This window comes from Odocoileus virginianus, chromosome 25 (genome assembly GCF_023699985.2).
Source record: "Odocoileus virginianus isolate 20LAN1187 ecotype Illinois chromosome 25, Ovbor_1.2, whole genome shotgun sequence".
Classification (NCBI taxonomy): domain Eukaryota; kingdom Metazoa; phylum Chordata; class Mammalia; order Artiodactyla; family Cervidae; genus Odocoileus; species Odocoileus virginianus.
This window is the reverse complement of record NC_069698.1, coordinates 48,077,125-48,093,220: the sequence shown is the minus strand read 5'-3', so window position 1 is coordinate 48,093,220 and position 16,096 is coordinate 48,077,125. Positions and strand designations below refer to the sequence as shown.

Below are 16,096 nucleotides of genomic sequence, written 5' to 3'. Positions count from 1 at the left end.
ATTTCCTGTCTTTCTGTTTTGCTCCTCCCTGCACTTATCTATGAATGACATTTCGGATTCCTAGAAAAAAAAAAAAAAAAAAAGACAAAAAACCTGAGTCAGCAATTGCCCACTTGAGCTTTGAAAATTCTCGGAACTTCATGCTAATTGAATTATCTTTTGAAAGCTTAGGATAGCCTTCTCTCTTGACTAGGATAATTGGGATGAAAACTGTTTGTGAGGCTCAATGACAGTTTACTTTCTTGTACAGCCTTTTATGTATGAGTCACAAAGCCTTTTGCAAACCATAACTTGGTTCTTGCAGGGCCCTGGGGAAGCAGATCTCATTAACCCTGTTTTACACATGATCATGAAACTGGCCCAGGGAGTTTCAGTGAGCAGCCTCTGGTCAGGCGATGAGTCAGTGGGAAAGTCGGGGGAATAAACTTGTGGAACTTTTGACGTGCACCTTGAACATGCTGCCTTAAAGAAGGGTGAGCAATGAATAGATGAGCAAGATAAACGGGGATCCATTTGAAGAACAGATTTGCAATGAACAATTATTGTTCTAATGAATTATTTAAATTGTGTCTTAGCTTAAATGAATCTGAAATTGCAGTATGTAGATATATTTTTTTCCAGGCAACTCACTGTGACATAAAACTTTTTGGTTCAATTGGCTTTTAGTGTTTAAGTGTGTATGTAAATGGAAGGGTGCAGAATAACTACTAGAGTATGTTTTGGTTGACCCCTGATAGGTGATGTTAGTAACTAAAGAGGGAGATACTTAAAATATGCAAGAACAGAAATGCAATGGGAGATACAAGAAATAATTTCAATTAACTTAATGTGATATTTAGGTATGCAGCAGTGAGCAATTAGAAAGCTGGAAGTCACTTTGCATAGAGGTCATTTCGTCAGTCCAACCTCTGCTACACTTAGAACAGTCAACTTAAGAGAGAATTCTATGGCTAAAAGTGCTTGAGGAAGCAGGACTTCATTAGGTAACGTTAGAAATGACCTGTTCATGAAATGTGTACCTCTATATGCGGCTGGTAAAATGATTCAGTCATTGAGGGAAACAGAACAGCTATCCAGCTTGGGACTGGAGTCTGCACTTTGATTAGCATTGCAGAGGATGAGAGTCTGCCCCTCAGATTTGCCTGTTGAAACTTTTGGTTTTGTTAGTTTTCCCCAGAGGTTAGCAGGCTCTGGAGGACTGAGTCAAGTTAGCCAAATTTGAAAGAGACTGATGTATAAATGAGAGTGAAAATGTAATTCACATTGGAATCAGGTTAGCTTATTGGTGCAAGATACTTGTGTGTTAGTCACGCATGTCCGACTCTTTGTGACTCCATTGTCTGTCCGTAGACTTCTCCAGGCAAGAATACCAGAGTGGGTTGCATTTCCTTCTCCAGGGGATCTTCCTGACCAAGGGATCAAACCTAGGTTTTCTACATTGCAGACAGATTCTTTACCATCTGAGCTAGCACTTAGTGCATCGCAATTCTAGGAGGCTAGGCCAATTGGGAAACCAAATTAATATCAGAATTCTACTTGAAGAGTCTAGCTCGAGGATTGGATTATCTGAATGACATGTTCATTATGTCTGAAAAAGATGCATTTGCCCAGTGAACAATAAGAACATCTGCTTGGCTGATCGAATGCCTGCAGGCCTCTACCCCTCTGCAAAGATTATGTTACCCTTGACATGTTTCCATTAGTTGGACTGCAGGTTCTCTAATGATAATTATCATTTGCCTGGGTACTGAGATGCAGAAAATTTATTCTGAAAAAAAATCGGTTTAGAAACAGTCTTTTCAGAAGTTGATAATTTCTGAAGATGTGCACACATTTTCTTCATTTTATCTCCTTCATTTTAGATTCTTATTTATTTCTGTTACCTTGCCCATCTTCTGATTCATAGCTCCAGATTCTGAAGTGACACTGAATTGGGACTACAGTTACACTTAAACTACATATAACACATAATTTCATCTCTCAAATTGCATATTAATCACTCCCTTCAGCTCTTCCTAGTTTTTATTCATTTATTTTTCTTTATGCCCATTTTCTATTTTTTTTTGTCACAACTTAGGTATTTTTGTATCTCTCTTAGAACAATATCTAAATCTGAAAGCTTCAGGACCAAAATCTACTGTGGAGCTTATAGTAGATTTCTGGGCCAATAAAGGGAATTTAGTGGCTATGCTGGACTTCCCTGGTGGCTCAGTGGTAAAGAATCCACCTGCAAAGCAGGAGATGCCGGTTTGATTCCTGGATTGGGAAGATCCCCTGGAGGAGGGCATGGCAACCCACTCCAGTATTCTTGCCTGGAGAATCCGATGGATAGAGTAACCTGATGAGCTGACGTCCATAGGGTCGCAAAGCAGCGGACAAGACTGAAGCGACTGAGCATGCGCACAGAGTGGCTGTGTCGGTATAAAGAGAGGAAAAGGAAACTGAAGCTAAGAGGTGAAGTGAAAGATGAAATCGGGTATCAGGCCCAGTTGTTTTTTTTCCTGTAGGATCATTTTGTCAACCGTTAGTTCTTTTGTAACTTAGAAAAAACAGTTTCTGTCTTTAGGGTCACCTCATTGTTCAATATCAAAGATAACCATGGTCAGAAAAGCAAGAGCTGAGCATTGTTCTAGGATTTCCTGGAAGGAGATGGGCCCTTTACCGTGAACTGTGACCGTCCTGACCTGTGGCTAAGCTGCAAGCAGGGAGAGACATATCATCTTAAAATACAAAAGATATTTGTATTCAGTTTCACACTGACCCTAAATAAAGAGACATCCAACAGAAGCCAACTCTTAGACTCTAAAGCTGAGGCAGAAAAAGGAAAGCAGTCTAGCAACTGGGAATAATCCACTCTTTTCAGCATTACTACTGGTATTGGATATTCTTCCAATTTTAATGGCACCTTTATGATTTCCACACCACAACAAATTGCAAACCAATTCCATTTAAAATATAAGACTACATAGTCTTCAAAGGGGCTGGGCGAGACTGGTAGAGTTCTCATTGTTTCCAGTAACTCCTAGGACTCCTATAGGTCTCACTATTTCAAATGTTGTAGAACACATATTGTCCATAGGCTTTGCAGTTTCACAGTGTTTAGTGAGAAATAAGACCAGAGGAAAAGATCACTGTTAAGTAGTTGAAGCTGCTTGAAAGTACTGAGGATTGTCTTTAGCATTTAACTGTAGTTAAGTGCTGGTTTGTTGTTGTTGTTTAGTGGCTCAGTCATGGCCAACTTCTCTGTGATCTCCATGGACTGTACCTCTCCAGGCTTCTCTCTGTGGGATTCCCCAGGCAAGAATACTGGCGTGGGTTGCCATTCCCTTCTCCAGGGAATCTTCCAGACCCAGGGATTGAACCCAAGTCTCCTGCATTGGCAGGTTGATTCTTTATCCTCTGAGCCACTAAAATAGCCTGAGTCAAAGACTTGTCTAACTGGAGAGTTAGAGGGAGCTGTGGAGGTCATCACATTGGTACTGGTTCTTGGAACAGTCCCCTTCTCAGGGGATTCACAGGGAATAATGAGCTGTCTGTCTGCTTTGGACATTGCTAATAATATAGAACATTAAATTCAGATTTTCTTGTAGGGTACCCTAAGTGCATGTCAGGGATTTCCAGCTCAGTTTTGGCATCCTGGCAACTCAGAGAATGAAGTAATTTCATTAATAGTTTCATGGCCAAGATGATCTTTTCAGTCCCACATTCTTATCTAGAATTTTGCCACTCCCTAAAGTGGAGTCTGCTTCACCTTCCCTCAAACATGGCCCATTGTGATCGTTTGAGAAAGTGTGGCCAAAGGGATGTTGTGTGACTTTGGAGCCTAAGTCAAAACAAAAAACAAACAGTAAAGCTTCTGCCTACCTTTGTCTTTGAGGATTCTCAGTCTTGGAACCAGCCTCTTTGTTGAAGTCCTGGCCACATGAGGTCACGCATAGTTTTCGCAGCTGACAAGTATTGTTCAACAGACACATGAACAAATGATAGTTCAGATAACCTCAGCTCACACTCCCCTGCCTCCAGCGCCTCCCATCCCTCATGAGGCTGCAGCAGAGACAAGTCAGCTTTGCCCAAATTCCTGAGCTGCAGAATCCATGGACATAATGGTTGCTTTGTCCATTAGGACTTTCCACGTGACTCAGAAGGTAAAGAATCTGCCTGAGATGCAGAAGACCTGGGTTTGAGCCCTAGTTGGGGAAGAAAATTGATGGAAGAAAAAAGATGGAAAAAAATTGGATTAAATATTTACTGAGCAAGGCCCTGCCCATCAGAACAAGATCCAGTTTCCCCCTCAGTCAGTCTCTCCTATCAGGAAGTTTCCATAAGCCTCTTATCCTTCTCCATCAGAGGACAGACAGACTGAAAACCATTATCAGAAAACTAATTGATCTGATCACATGGACCACAACCTTGTCTAACTCAATGAAACTATGAGCTATGCTGTGTAGGGCCACCCAAGACAGACGGATCATGGTAGGGAGTTCTGACAAAATGTGGTCCACTGGAGAAGGGAATGGCAAACCACTTCAGTATTCTTGTCTTGAGAAACCCATGAACAGTATGAAAAGGCAAAAAGATAGGACACTGAGAGATGAACTCCCCAGGTCAGTAGGTGCCCAATATGCTACTGGAGATCAGTGGAGAAATAACTCCAGAAAGAATGAAGGGATGGAGCCAAAGCAAAAACAATACTCAGTTGTGGATGCGACTGGTGATGGAAGTAAAGTTTGATGCTGTAAAGAATATTGTATAGGAACCTGGAATCTTAGGTCCATGAATCAAGACAAATAGGAAGTAGTCAAACAGGAGATGACAAGAGTGAACGTCGACATTTTAGGAATCAGTGAACTAAAATGGACTGGAATGGATGAACTTAACTCAGATGACCATTATATCTACTACTGTGGGCAAGAATCCCTTAGAAGAAATGGAGTAGCCATCAAAGTCAAAAAAAGAGTCCAAAATGTGGTACTTGGCTGCAATCTCAAAAATAACAGAAAGATCTCTCTTCATTTCCAAGGCAAACCATTCAATATCACAGTAATCCAAGTCTATACACTGACAAATAAAGCAGAAGAAGCTGAAGTTGAACGGTTCTATGAAGACCTACAAGATCTTTTTAGAACTAACACCCCCAAAAGATGTCCTTTTCATTATAGGGGACTGGAATGAAAAAATAGGAAGTCAAGAAACATCTGGAGTAACAGGATAATTTGGCCTTGGAGTATGGAATGAAGCAGGGCAAAGGCTAATAGAATTTTGCCAAGAGAACTCACTGGTCATAGCAAACACCCTCTTCCAACAACACAAGAGAAGACTCTAACCATGGACATCATCAGATGATCAATACTGAAATCAGAGTGATTATATTCTTTGCAGCCAAAGGTAGAGAAGCTCTATACAGTCAGCAAAAACAAGACCGGGAGCTGACTGTGGCTCAGATCATGAACTCCTTATTGCCAAATTCAGACTTAAACTGAAGAAAGTAAGGAAAACCACTAGACCATTCAGGTATAACCTAAATCAAATCCTTTACCATTATACAGTGGAAATGAGAAATAGAGTCAATGGGTTAAATTTGAACAGAGTGGCTGAAGAACTATGGACAGAGGTTTGTGACATTGTACAGAAGGCAGTGATCAAGACCATCTCCATGGAAAAGAAGTGCAAAAAGGCAAAATGGCTGTCTGAGGAGGCCTTACAAATAGCTGTGAAAAAAAGAGAAGTGAAAGGCAAAGAAGAAAAGGAAAGATATACCCATTTGAATGCAGAGTTCCAAAGAATAGCAAGGAGAGATAAGAAAGCCTTCCTCAGTGATCAATGCAAAGAAATAGAAGAAAACAATAGAATGGGAAAGACTAGAGATTGCTTCAAGAAAATTAGAGATACCAAGGGAACATTTCATGCAAAGATGGGCACAATAAAATAGAAATGGTATGGACCTAACAGAAGCAGAAGATATTAAGAAGAGGTGGCAAGAATACACAGAAGAGCTATACAAAAAAGATTTTAATGACCAGGATAACCATGATGGTGTGATCACTCACCTAGAGTCAGATATCCTGGAATGCGAAGTCAAGTGGGCCTTAAGAAACATCACTACGAACAAAGCTAGTGGAGGTGATGGAATTCCAGTTGAGCTATTTCAAATCTTAAAACATGATGCTGTGAAAGTGCTTCACTCAATATGCCAGCAAATTTGGAAAACTCAGCAGTGGCTACAGGACTGGAAAAGGTCAGTTTTCATTCCAATCCCTAAGAAAGGCAATCCCAAAGAATGCTCAAGTATGTATTAGTTTCTCACTAGTGTTCAACTTTTTTGCATGACCATGCCAAAGCCTTTGACTGTGTGGATTACAACAAACTGTGGAAAATTCTGAAAGAGATGGGAATACCAGGCTACCTGACCTGCCTCTTGAGAAATCTGTATGCAAGTCAAGAAGTAACAGAACTGGACACAGAACAACAGACTGGTTCCAAGTCAGGAAAGGAGTACATCAAGGCTATATATTGTCACCCTGCTTATTTAACTTGTATGCAGAGTACGTCATGAGCAATGCTGGACTGGATGAAGCCCAAGGTGGAATCAAAATTGCTGGGAGAAATATCAATAACCTCAGATATGCAGATGACACCACCCTTATGGCAGAAAGTGAAAAGGAACTAAAGAGCCTCTTGATGAAAATGAAAGAAGACAGTGAAAAAGTTGGCCTAAAGCTCAACATTCAGAAAACTAAGATCAGAATATCTGGTTCCATCATCTCATGGGAAATAGATGGGGAAACAGTGGAAACAGTGTCAGAATTTATTTTTTTGGGCTCCAAAATCAGTGAAGATGGTGATTGCAGCCATGAAATTAAAAGATGCTTGCTCCTTGGAAGAACAGCTATGACCAACCTAGACAGCATATTAAAAAACAGAGACATTACTGTCAAAGGTCCTTCTAGTCAAAGCTATGGCTTTTCCAGTAGTCATGTATGAATATGAGAGTTGGACTATAAAGAAAGCTGAGTGCGAAAGAATTGATGCTTTTGAGTTGTGGTTTGGAGTTGAGAGTCCCTTGGACTGCAAGGAGATCCAACCAGTCCATCCTAAAGGAAATCAGTCCTGAATATTCACTGGAAGGGCTGATGTTGAAGCAGAAACTCCAGTACTTTGACCATGTGATGCGAAGAACTGACTCATTGGAAAAGACCGTGATGTTGGGAAAGATTGAAGGTAGGAGGAGAAGGGGACAACAGAGCATGAGATGGTTGGGTGGCATCACTGACTCAATGGACAATGAGTTTGAGTAAACTGTGGGTATTGGTGATGGACAAGAAGGCCTGGCTTGATGCAGTCCATGGGGTCATAAAGAGTTAGACACGACTGAGCACCTGAACTAGACTGAACTGGGAAAGAGCCTCTAGAGAAGGGAATGGCTACCCACTCCAGTATTCTTGCCTGGAGAATCCCATGGCCAGAGGAGCCTGGTGGGCTACAGGCCATGGGGTCACAAAGAGTGGGACAGGAATGAGCAGCTGACACTTTCACTTTCACTTTTGTTCATTAAGTTTTGGGGTAATTTGTTCCAAAGTAATTGACAAGCAGAAGAGAGTAGGGCTTTTGGATATTGTATATACGTTTAAGTGAGGTGTAGTTTAGTGGTAACATTCTCAGAATGAAAATGAATTTCACTTTTAAATATATTTATTAAGCCACTTATAATGTTTATTATTTAGATATCTATTAAACTATCTTATTAAACCATGAAACCATTTAAGTATTTATTAAAATATTACCATGATTTCTATCCTGACAATTTTAGCCATGTTTTCCTATTATATTCATTGTTATTCAACTAACTTTTAAATTTCTGTTAATTTACATTTTAAATTAAAAAAAAAAACTTGGTTAAGCCTCATTCTGTGCAATGATATCCATGAATTTATGGTTTTTATAGCTTACCCACACTTTATTTATACACTTAAAAGCAAATGTATAAGTTTTGAGATTAAAAAGTGTTTAATTGCTTCCTAAAACTATCTTCCATTGCATAATTAGGGTATATCTCATTTTGGGAAAAATCCGTCATCTTGGAAAAGAACTGTGCCATCAAACAGACAATGAGAACTTTCAACTTTAGTGTTTGGGGTTTCAACTCTTAGGGACTAGCCTATGTTAAGAAAATGACACAGTATAATTGACTTTGTCGCTGTTCAGTTCCTAAGTTGTATCTGACTCTTTGTGACTGCACGGACAGCAGCCTACCAGGTTGCAGTGATTGACATTACTTGGGAGAAATTAAAAATCTATTCATATTCTAGCTGTGATTAAGGACTTTTACAGTTTTTCATTTGGTCTTTCCAAAAAGAACTGTATGTTAGTTGTTTGATGCTCAGTTTGTGTACAAGATATTTCTTAGGCTTGTATGAACAGAGACATGGATGTACCTTGAGGGGCTCTGAGCCAGTGATAAGAAGGACCAGTTACTTTTTATTTTTTAGTTGCACCAGTTGGCTTGTAGGATCTCAGTTCACAGGTTGGCAGTGAAAGTGCAGAGTACTAACCACTGGACCATCAGAGAATCCCCAAACCAGTTACTTTTCTTATATAAATAGAAAGTGTTTGGAATCTGGTGTCATAATCTGAGGTTTCTGGAAGCAGAGTTTGAGACAGTTTGGGAGTTTTAGTTCAGGGAAGGCAGCAAATGGTTAGTGAAACAGAAGAGTGGGAAGGCCAGCACAGGAACTGTTATTGATCAGCCACCGTCACAAGCAACTCGTGCATGATTTCGAAGGCCTTTCTGAAATAGTTTCAGAGTTGTCTACCTGGAGGATGAAACTTGGAAACAGTTGCTCATTCATCTGCATTTCCTGTTACTCAAGCAAGATCCCACTTCTGGGTGGTGCATATAGGCATGCAGAGTCAGTTAGCATAGACTTCTCTTGCTGTGGCATCAGAGAAGACTTAGGAAGGGAAGCAAGAAGTAGGGGAGTGGCCCTAAAATGAAGACAGCAGTGTCTGGGCGCACCACTGTGAAGCTGGCTCAAGCGTGTGCAAAGAGGATGCAGTTAAGAGATGGGATGACACAGGTTGGAACTAGTTCACAAGTCTGTCTGATATATTTGGCCATGATGCTCCCTGTCTGACACTTAATTTCTCATCCATCAGATGAGAGGGTTAGACTAGAGGTCTTTAAGATCCAGTTCTGATAGTCTAATTACTAATATGAGAGAGTGCTGGCCTAAGGCTATGTTCCTAATTCCCCTGGATAGACAGATCAGACCAGGAGGAGATGCATTGAAAGGGCATGAGCACAGGTCAGCTAGGTGATGCTAAAGTCAAGACTTACCTTATACTTCTTTCTCTTACATAGCTCCTATTAATAGCATCCTTATCCTCCTGGGTACCAAGTAGACCCTGAATAATTCTGTATCAGGGAAGGATAATACAATGGTGTGACTTCGGGCCTTCTCTCTGGCCCTTTACATAAACATTACTCATGTCTGGTCAAAAGCAGGTTCACCTCTTGTTACTTGAAAGACTGGATCTGGAGCACATACCAGCTACACATGTGATGTCCTGAAAGAGAGTTTGTTTGCTCGCCAAACTTGGGGATCTACTTATTTTTATTGAGAGCATCCTGATTTTTATCCCCAGTAAAGGCACCCATGAAAAAATACATGATTTTGACAACAGGCATGAAGAAAGAGAATGGCAGTTCAACTTTGGATTTTTCAACCTTACGTTATCCTCTGAGTATTTATTTTTCTACAAATCTTGTTGCTGGTGATTGCTATTTTCAAGCTCTAAAAGCAGCACTATTTTGCTGGTCTTTGCCTGCTTCTTTCACTTTTCTGCTTTCTGCCTTACATTTCCCTCCAGCCCCAAAGATTCAAACCTTTGTATGATTGACGATTTTTGAAAAGAGTTTGGAAAATGAATTTCAGTTCAGTTTTGGTGCAAATCACTCAGCCTTTGGGAGTTTATAATGTCTTGGTTAATAAGAATTCTGGATATTCAACCTGGAGGTCTGTATGAAGTTGGGAAAAAATGGCAGAACAACTCAGTCAAGATGTATTTCAATTTTAAAGCAGCCATTATGTTCTGTCTTTAAAATTTTTCAATTCCCTTTTTATGTTTTTTAAGAGATAATGAATAGTTTTCATTTGAGAGTGTGAGATCCTGAAAAAGTGAAGGATGAAAAATTCTAATTTTATGTTTATTAATTTTTCAGCAAGTTTACTCTTGCTCTATTTGATGAGACTAGGTGATTTTTTTTTTTGAACCTGCATTGGTAAACATTATTACCAATTTTGCGGTAAAAATATCCTTCCTGCATGTCAAACCTTCAGCCTCCAACACATGCTTAATTCTTTTTACTCTCAAACACTTGGCCTTGTCAGTGATTGCTGTGATTCAGTTTTGAGTGAAAGAATTGCTCATTTCCAGTCTGTGATAATTATTGTATAAGGCTTAGATTGTTCTATACAAACAAGAGCAAATTACCCATCAAGGATGTAGATAATGGGTAGTAGTACTTTAATCTCCTTTCATCTGCTCTCATCATATACTCCTCTCACTTCACACCCTGCAGACACAGGAATAATCTTCACAAACCTTTTCGCTGAGTTGAAGTTTGATATTGCATATAAGTATGTCATGATAGCTGCTGGCTGCAAATTTTTTTCTTACATTCCAATGAAAGGATGATTTATTGATTTCATTTAGCAACACTGCATACTTAGAATCATGTCTTCAAGCTTCACGTTGCTGTCAGTGCATATTTCTTTTTTCTTTTTGTGTTTTAGCATTGTTTTAATCAAGGAATATAGCTGTTTGAAACAGGAGATTTTAACCTAGCTGAATAGAAGCAAAGAGAAAGATTCCTCTATTAGGATAGCTGCTATGAATAAAATCGTTACTATGTGGGTTTGAATTCCATTGTAAATTTGTCACTAAACACTGGTCTAAGCCAAAAGTTTTCTCATTTTTGTTTCCAAGCCCTGAACATTTTCCCTCAGATTTAAGGAGGGGAAAGGGAAGAAAAGGAAAAGGGGGAAAAAAACATTCTATAACAGAATCTCATTAGCTTGATAATGGGTATGCTGAATGTAACTTGGTACTCCCTAAACAGTTTCAGATAATGGCAAACAACTTAAAATGTAGGTGAGATGTGGATTACAGAAACCTCTTTCCTTGATGTGCATGTTTCTTTACTTTTGCATCTTACACTCAATTCAAATGAAGACTCTAGATGCTGGCATTACACATTGAATGTACAAGAGAATTAAGCAGCAATTCTAACTCCCTGTGTGTGTCCTCAATCACTGTCATGTCCCATTCTCTGCGATCCCATGGATTTTAGGCCCCAGGCTCCTCTGTCCGTGGGATTTTTCCATAGGATATTGTAAGACACCAGCCTTTTCTGTTTTTCAGAGAACTTGCCATTTTGCCAGTGCTAAATATTGAATATAAAGCGGTCCATTGATTAGTGCCTTTAGATCTAATTATTTAAAGAATCTCTTGGTTTTGCTTACTTTGTGACTGGAAGAAAACTCTAAAATATCATCTTGAGTGATTTCAGAGTTTGTGAATCCTGTTTTCTCAGAAGAGTCATGACACCTAGATCTGAAAAATCAATTCACTTCTCTGTTCTTCTCTAATAATTAGTTGTACACGTCACCATTAAAAATAATTTCAATTTCAAATTGTAGCTGTAAACTATTAAGGGCTTTCTGTCTCTTCCTGCTTCATTAGTAGTGATCTTGCACTTTATTCTGTTAGGTAGTTAGAATAGGAAAAAAGGAGTTCAGAATGGCGGTGGCTAAAAGACAAGGAAAAGGGAAAAGCCTGTGAAAATAGAACAAAGGAAGGTCCAAAGACCGGAGTGAGGACCTCAGGTAGAACAAACAGCACTCCTGGATAGCCCCGTTTATTTAGGACAGGCTCAGGGGTGGGGGACGGGGGGAAAAACATATAAAAAGAGGAGCCAAGGGCTGGGGCTCTCTGTTTCTCTATCTCTTTATGTCTTTTGGGTTGGCATGCCCTCATGTCTCAAGGATGTATTTTCCTTTATTTTCTAAATAAAACTGAATTGTAACGCTGATCTATCTGAGAGCTGTGGCACGCTGAGGGCTTTAACATCCATTGCTTCAAATTTTTGTTGTGATGAGACAGAACTGAGGAAATTACACACCCCACTGACAATTCAAATGCAGTAAAATTGTCAAAATTATATAGAATGAAAAAACCCTCATGAAGTTTAAAGACAGCAGTGCTTGTAATTTACTATTTAACATTTTATTTATTTTTGTTGCTGTTAATTAATGGAACTGGAATAGATATAAAGACTGTAGTCTTTGTGGTGTCATCAATAAAACATTGATTACTTGATTTTTCAAATAAAATTTTGCTTGAACTTTAATGAAGGCATCTCATCATGTTTGACTATTCCCAGCATAGGTTCACAACACTTGGCTCTGCTTTATTCACATCTCAACTTAGCCAAGTATAAACTGTGTGACTTTGGTTCATCATTAAACCTCCCTGAACTTCAGCTTCTTCAGGTGATGTGATACCCAGTCCTTAGGGTTGCTGGATGTGCTCGGTGCTGATGGTGTGTGTGAAATCTCTAACTTAATGCCTGGAAGAGCCTCAAACGTGTTCATTTCCTTTCCTTCTGAAGCTGAAGGAAGATATTTTCTAGAATTTTTTTTTTAATTACAATTTTTAACTTTTAATGGAAAAGAGGAATCAAGACAGAGCAACAATTTATACAAATTCTCTTCCAGAAATGTGGCAATAGGTACTGGAAGCTTCTCTTGTATCACTTTACCACTAACTTCACACTTTCATGTGGTCACTTGATTAATTTACACAATGAAGTACATCTCCACAGTTGCCTGTGTACCTATGGCTGGTAGAAGCCTGTAAACTACACATCCATTTTCAAAGAAGCAAGCCAGCTCCTGTGACCAGGCACTTGACTTTCAAACACCAACTGGGACATGTCCCATGGTGGGAAGAGCATAGTCCTAAGCTTGTGGAAGTAGTCATCTCTTTAATTTCTCCCCATATCCGAGTACATGTCGCGAGTCACTGAGGGAGAGACAGTGTGATCCTTGGGAATTATAATACGTCCCACAGCACAGCATCGTTTTGTTTTGGTGTATTATTAGCCTCTAAATTAGAGCTGTGGGGAGCTCCCAACATGGCTTCAGTGGGATGAATAGAGAAGAATAAAGCATTCAGCAAAAGGACTTCTGGTGAGATCTAACATAAAGCTGTTGGCTTTGTGCATATTTAAAATGGAGCCTACTGTAGCCCTCAAATATATGCAAATTCATCATTGTCCCTCTTTCCCACCCCATGTAAAAGCCAGTTTACAAAATGAGTCAGCTCTTACAGCTGTTTTGATGTAGAAATATCACCAGCCATCTAAGCTGTGCTGAAGGGAGTTATTTTTCCAGGGTTGAAATGGTTGTCTGCAGACGGATCACAAGGCTCAGTCATTTTGGTGTTGAGAACTGAATCCATTGTAGCAAAGTGAAATCATGGAGATGATATCTTTCTATGGTTTCCCCAAGAATAAAAAGAATAATTAAATATTACAGCCCACTGTTCACACATCCATTCATCTTCAAATATTAATTAAGGGCCTGTTTCCTCCACTCTTGCCTCCCTTTATCCTTCACAGAGACAGTGACCCTGAAGAGCTGTTGGCTTGTCCGTGATAAAAGTGCATCCTATCTATAAGTTTTCTTGTGAAAATAAATGTCTTTTGAATATATTGAGCACCTTGGGAGAAAGACACCATGCCCTTTCAAATGAACATTATAATAATTTAATAAATTAACTAAACCTGTCCCACTGACACACTGCTGAGTCATATGAGTTGCTCTTATCCATTGTTACAAGATTAAACATTTTGGGAATAAAGCTCATTCAATTTATTGAGAAAGAAACTTGGCTACAAATGCAGTCCCACTTAATTAGCTTCTGTTCCAAATTGCTTAGTTGCTTGGACGTAAAGGGTCAATCCCATTGCCCTCTGAGCTTCCTGGGGGCATCTTCCTTAGGACATCACCTAATCGATTTTCCAATTTGTACTCTGGATATATCTTTGTGTCCTTTTTCCTAAGTGTTGTCATTATCATCTTGAAGCATATTCAACAAAATTCCTTGTAGAAGCCCCGTTAGCTATGGAAGAGTGACTGATGAAATTAAGCATGTTAAGTACCCAAACAGGGTGTGGGTGTGTAATGAGTCCTGGTTAGAAGGGAGAGAGTGTGGGATGGTAGCATGTTTGGTGTTATCGTCAGAGGGACACTCATTGTATCCACGCAAGATGAATGAGGGATGAATTGTGGGCTGGGATGACCAATAGCTTTGAAGCTGTCAACCCACCTTCTTAATCCATGAACTAAGTACAGTCCAGAAGCCTTTTGACTTAGTTACCAAACTACTAAAGTTTCTTTATGAGGATGAAGGCTTCTCAAGAGACAATTAACCTGGAAATTCACAAGAGGTTCTAAGGCAAGCTGGTGTGAGCCAAAGAAGCCAGGAAGGTCAGGGTGGGGGCCCCACCCACCAGCAAGAATGTATAAAAGCTCAGAAGCCTGAAGTGGCATCCACAGCTCAAGAACCAGCCTCAGTGAGTTACCCACATCTCTCCACCAGCACCATGTCCTACAACTGCTCCACAAGGAACTGCTCTTCTAGGCGGATTGGAGGAGAATACACTGTCCCAGTGGCCACAGTTTCTTCCCCGGATGCCGACTGCCTGAGTGGCATCTATTTGCCCAGCTCCTTCCAAACGGGTTCCTGGCTCCTGGACCACTGTCAGGAGACCTGCTGTGAGCCCACTGTTTGCCAGTCAACTTGCTACCAGCCAACTCCTTGTGTTTCCAGCCCTGTCCAGGTGACCTCTCGGCAAACCACCTGTGTCTCCAGTCCCTATTCGGCTACCTGCAGCCGGCCACTCACCTTTGTCTCCAGTGGCTGTCAGCCTCTGAGTGGCATCTCTACTGTGTGCAAGCCAGTGAGAAGCATCTCCACTGTCTGCCAACCAGTGGGAGGAGTCTCCACCATCTGCCAACCTACCTGCGGGGTCTCCAGGACGTACCAGCAGTCCTGCGTGTCCAGCTGCCGAAGAATTTGCTAAGTGTTCAGAAGCCCAAGAGTGAATCAAGATTCCACGACCTGCCAGCTGCGTTTCCAGGATCTTCCGACATGCTGCCTGAATAACTTCATTGCTGACCCCTGTTCTAACTGCCTGATTGCTGGCTGCCAGCCCTGAATAAGCCGCCTTTGGCAATCTAAGATTTGGCTGGCACCGATCTTATTTTAAGGGTTTGATGACTGGTGGCATGTATACCTCTGGATGTTTCCAGAAATGTACCACTCATGCCCCGGTCTCTAAGGGTTTTGGCATGTTTTGACCTTGCTGCTTTGTCTTCTGGCTTCTGCTTTCATGCCTTGGAAAAGGGAACTTGTCTTGCTCTGTGTTTCTCAATAAAACCTCATTACTTGGCATTGCAAATGTATGTCTCAGTTGAGTTCTTTGTTTGCAAGAATTTTTACTATCTATGAATCATCTTTTGCTGGTCAGGGTCCAGGCTTCTTTTCTGAGCCTGGAGTATGGGTTCAGTCACTGTGTTTCATGACAAGCAAGGGATTATCTTTTGATTTTAACTTAAAAAGTTGAGTATAACTGCTTTACAATGTTGTTAGTTTCTTCTGTACAAGGATGTAAATGAGCTATAAGTATACATATACCTCCACCCTCCTCAGCCTCCTCACACCCCTGCCATCCCACCTTTCTAGGTCATCACAGGCCACCCCACTAGCTATTTACTTTACATCTGATAGTGTGTATATGCCAAAGCTACTCTCCCAATTCACCTCACCCTCCTTGGATGGAGCTAGGGTCTGTTATACCTGATGAAATAAGTCAGAAAGAGAAAAACAAATACTGATTATTGATGTATATGTATCAACTCTAGAAAGATGGCACTGAAGAGCCTGTTTGCAGGTCAGGAATAGAGATGCCGGCATAGAGAATGGACAGCGAGGGATTATCTTGTTTTTTGTTGTTTAGTCACTCAGTCGT

At 40.4% G+C, this 16,096-nt stretch overlaps 1 protein-coding gene across 1 annotated transcript; it reads left to right on the top strand.

The window, feature by feature from the left end:
• The first annotated feature begins 14,632 nt into the window (after positions 1 to 14,632).
• On the top strand, positions 14,633 to 15,526 carry KRTAP11-1 (keratin associated protein 11-1). Its single transcript, XM_020914491.2, has one exon. The coding sequence runs from the start codon at positions 14,669 to 14,671 to the stop codon at positions 15,146 to 15,148; it is 480 nt and encodes a 159-aa protein (XP_020770150.1). The 5' UTR covers positions 14,633 to 14,668; the 3' UTR covers positions 15,149 to 15,526.
• Positions 15,527 to 16,096: the final 570 nt, after the last annotated feature.

Excerpts from the sequence above, each read along its gene's own strand:
- KRTAP11-1 (XM_020914491.2), top strand. The coding sequence starts at position 14,669 with ATGTCCTACAACTGCTCCACAAGGAACTGCTCTTCTAGGCGGATTGGA.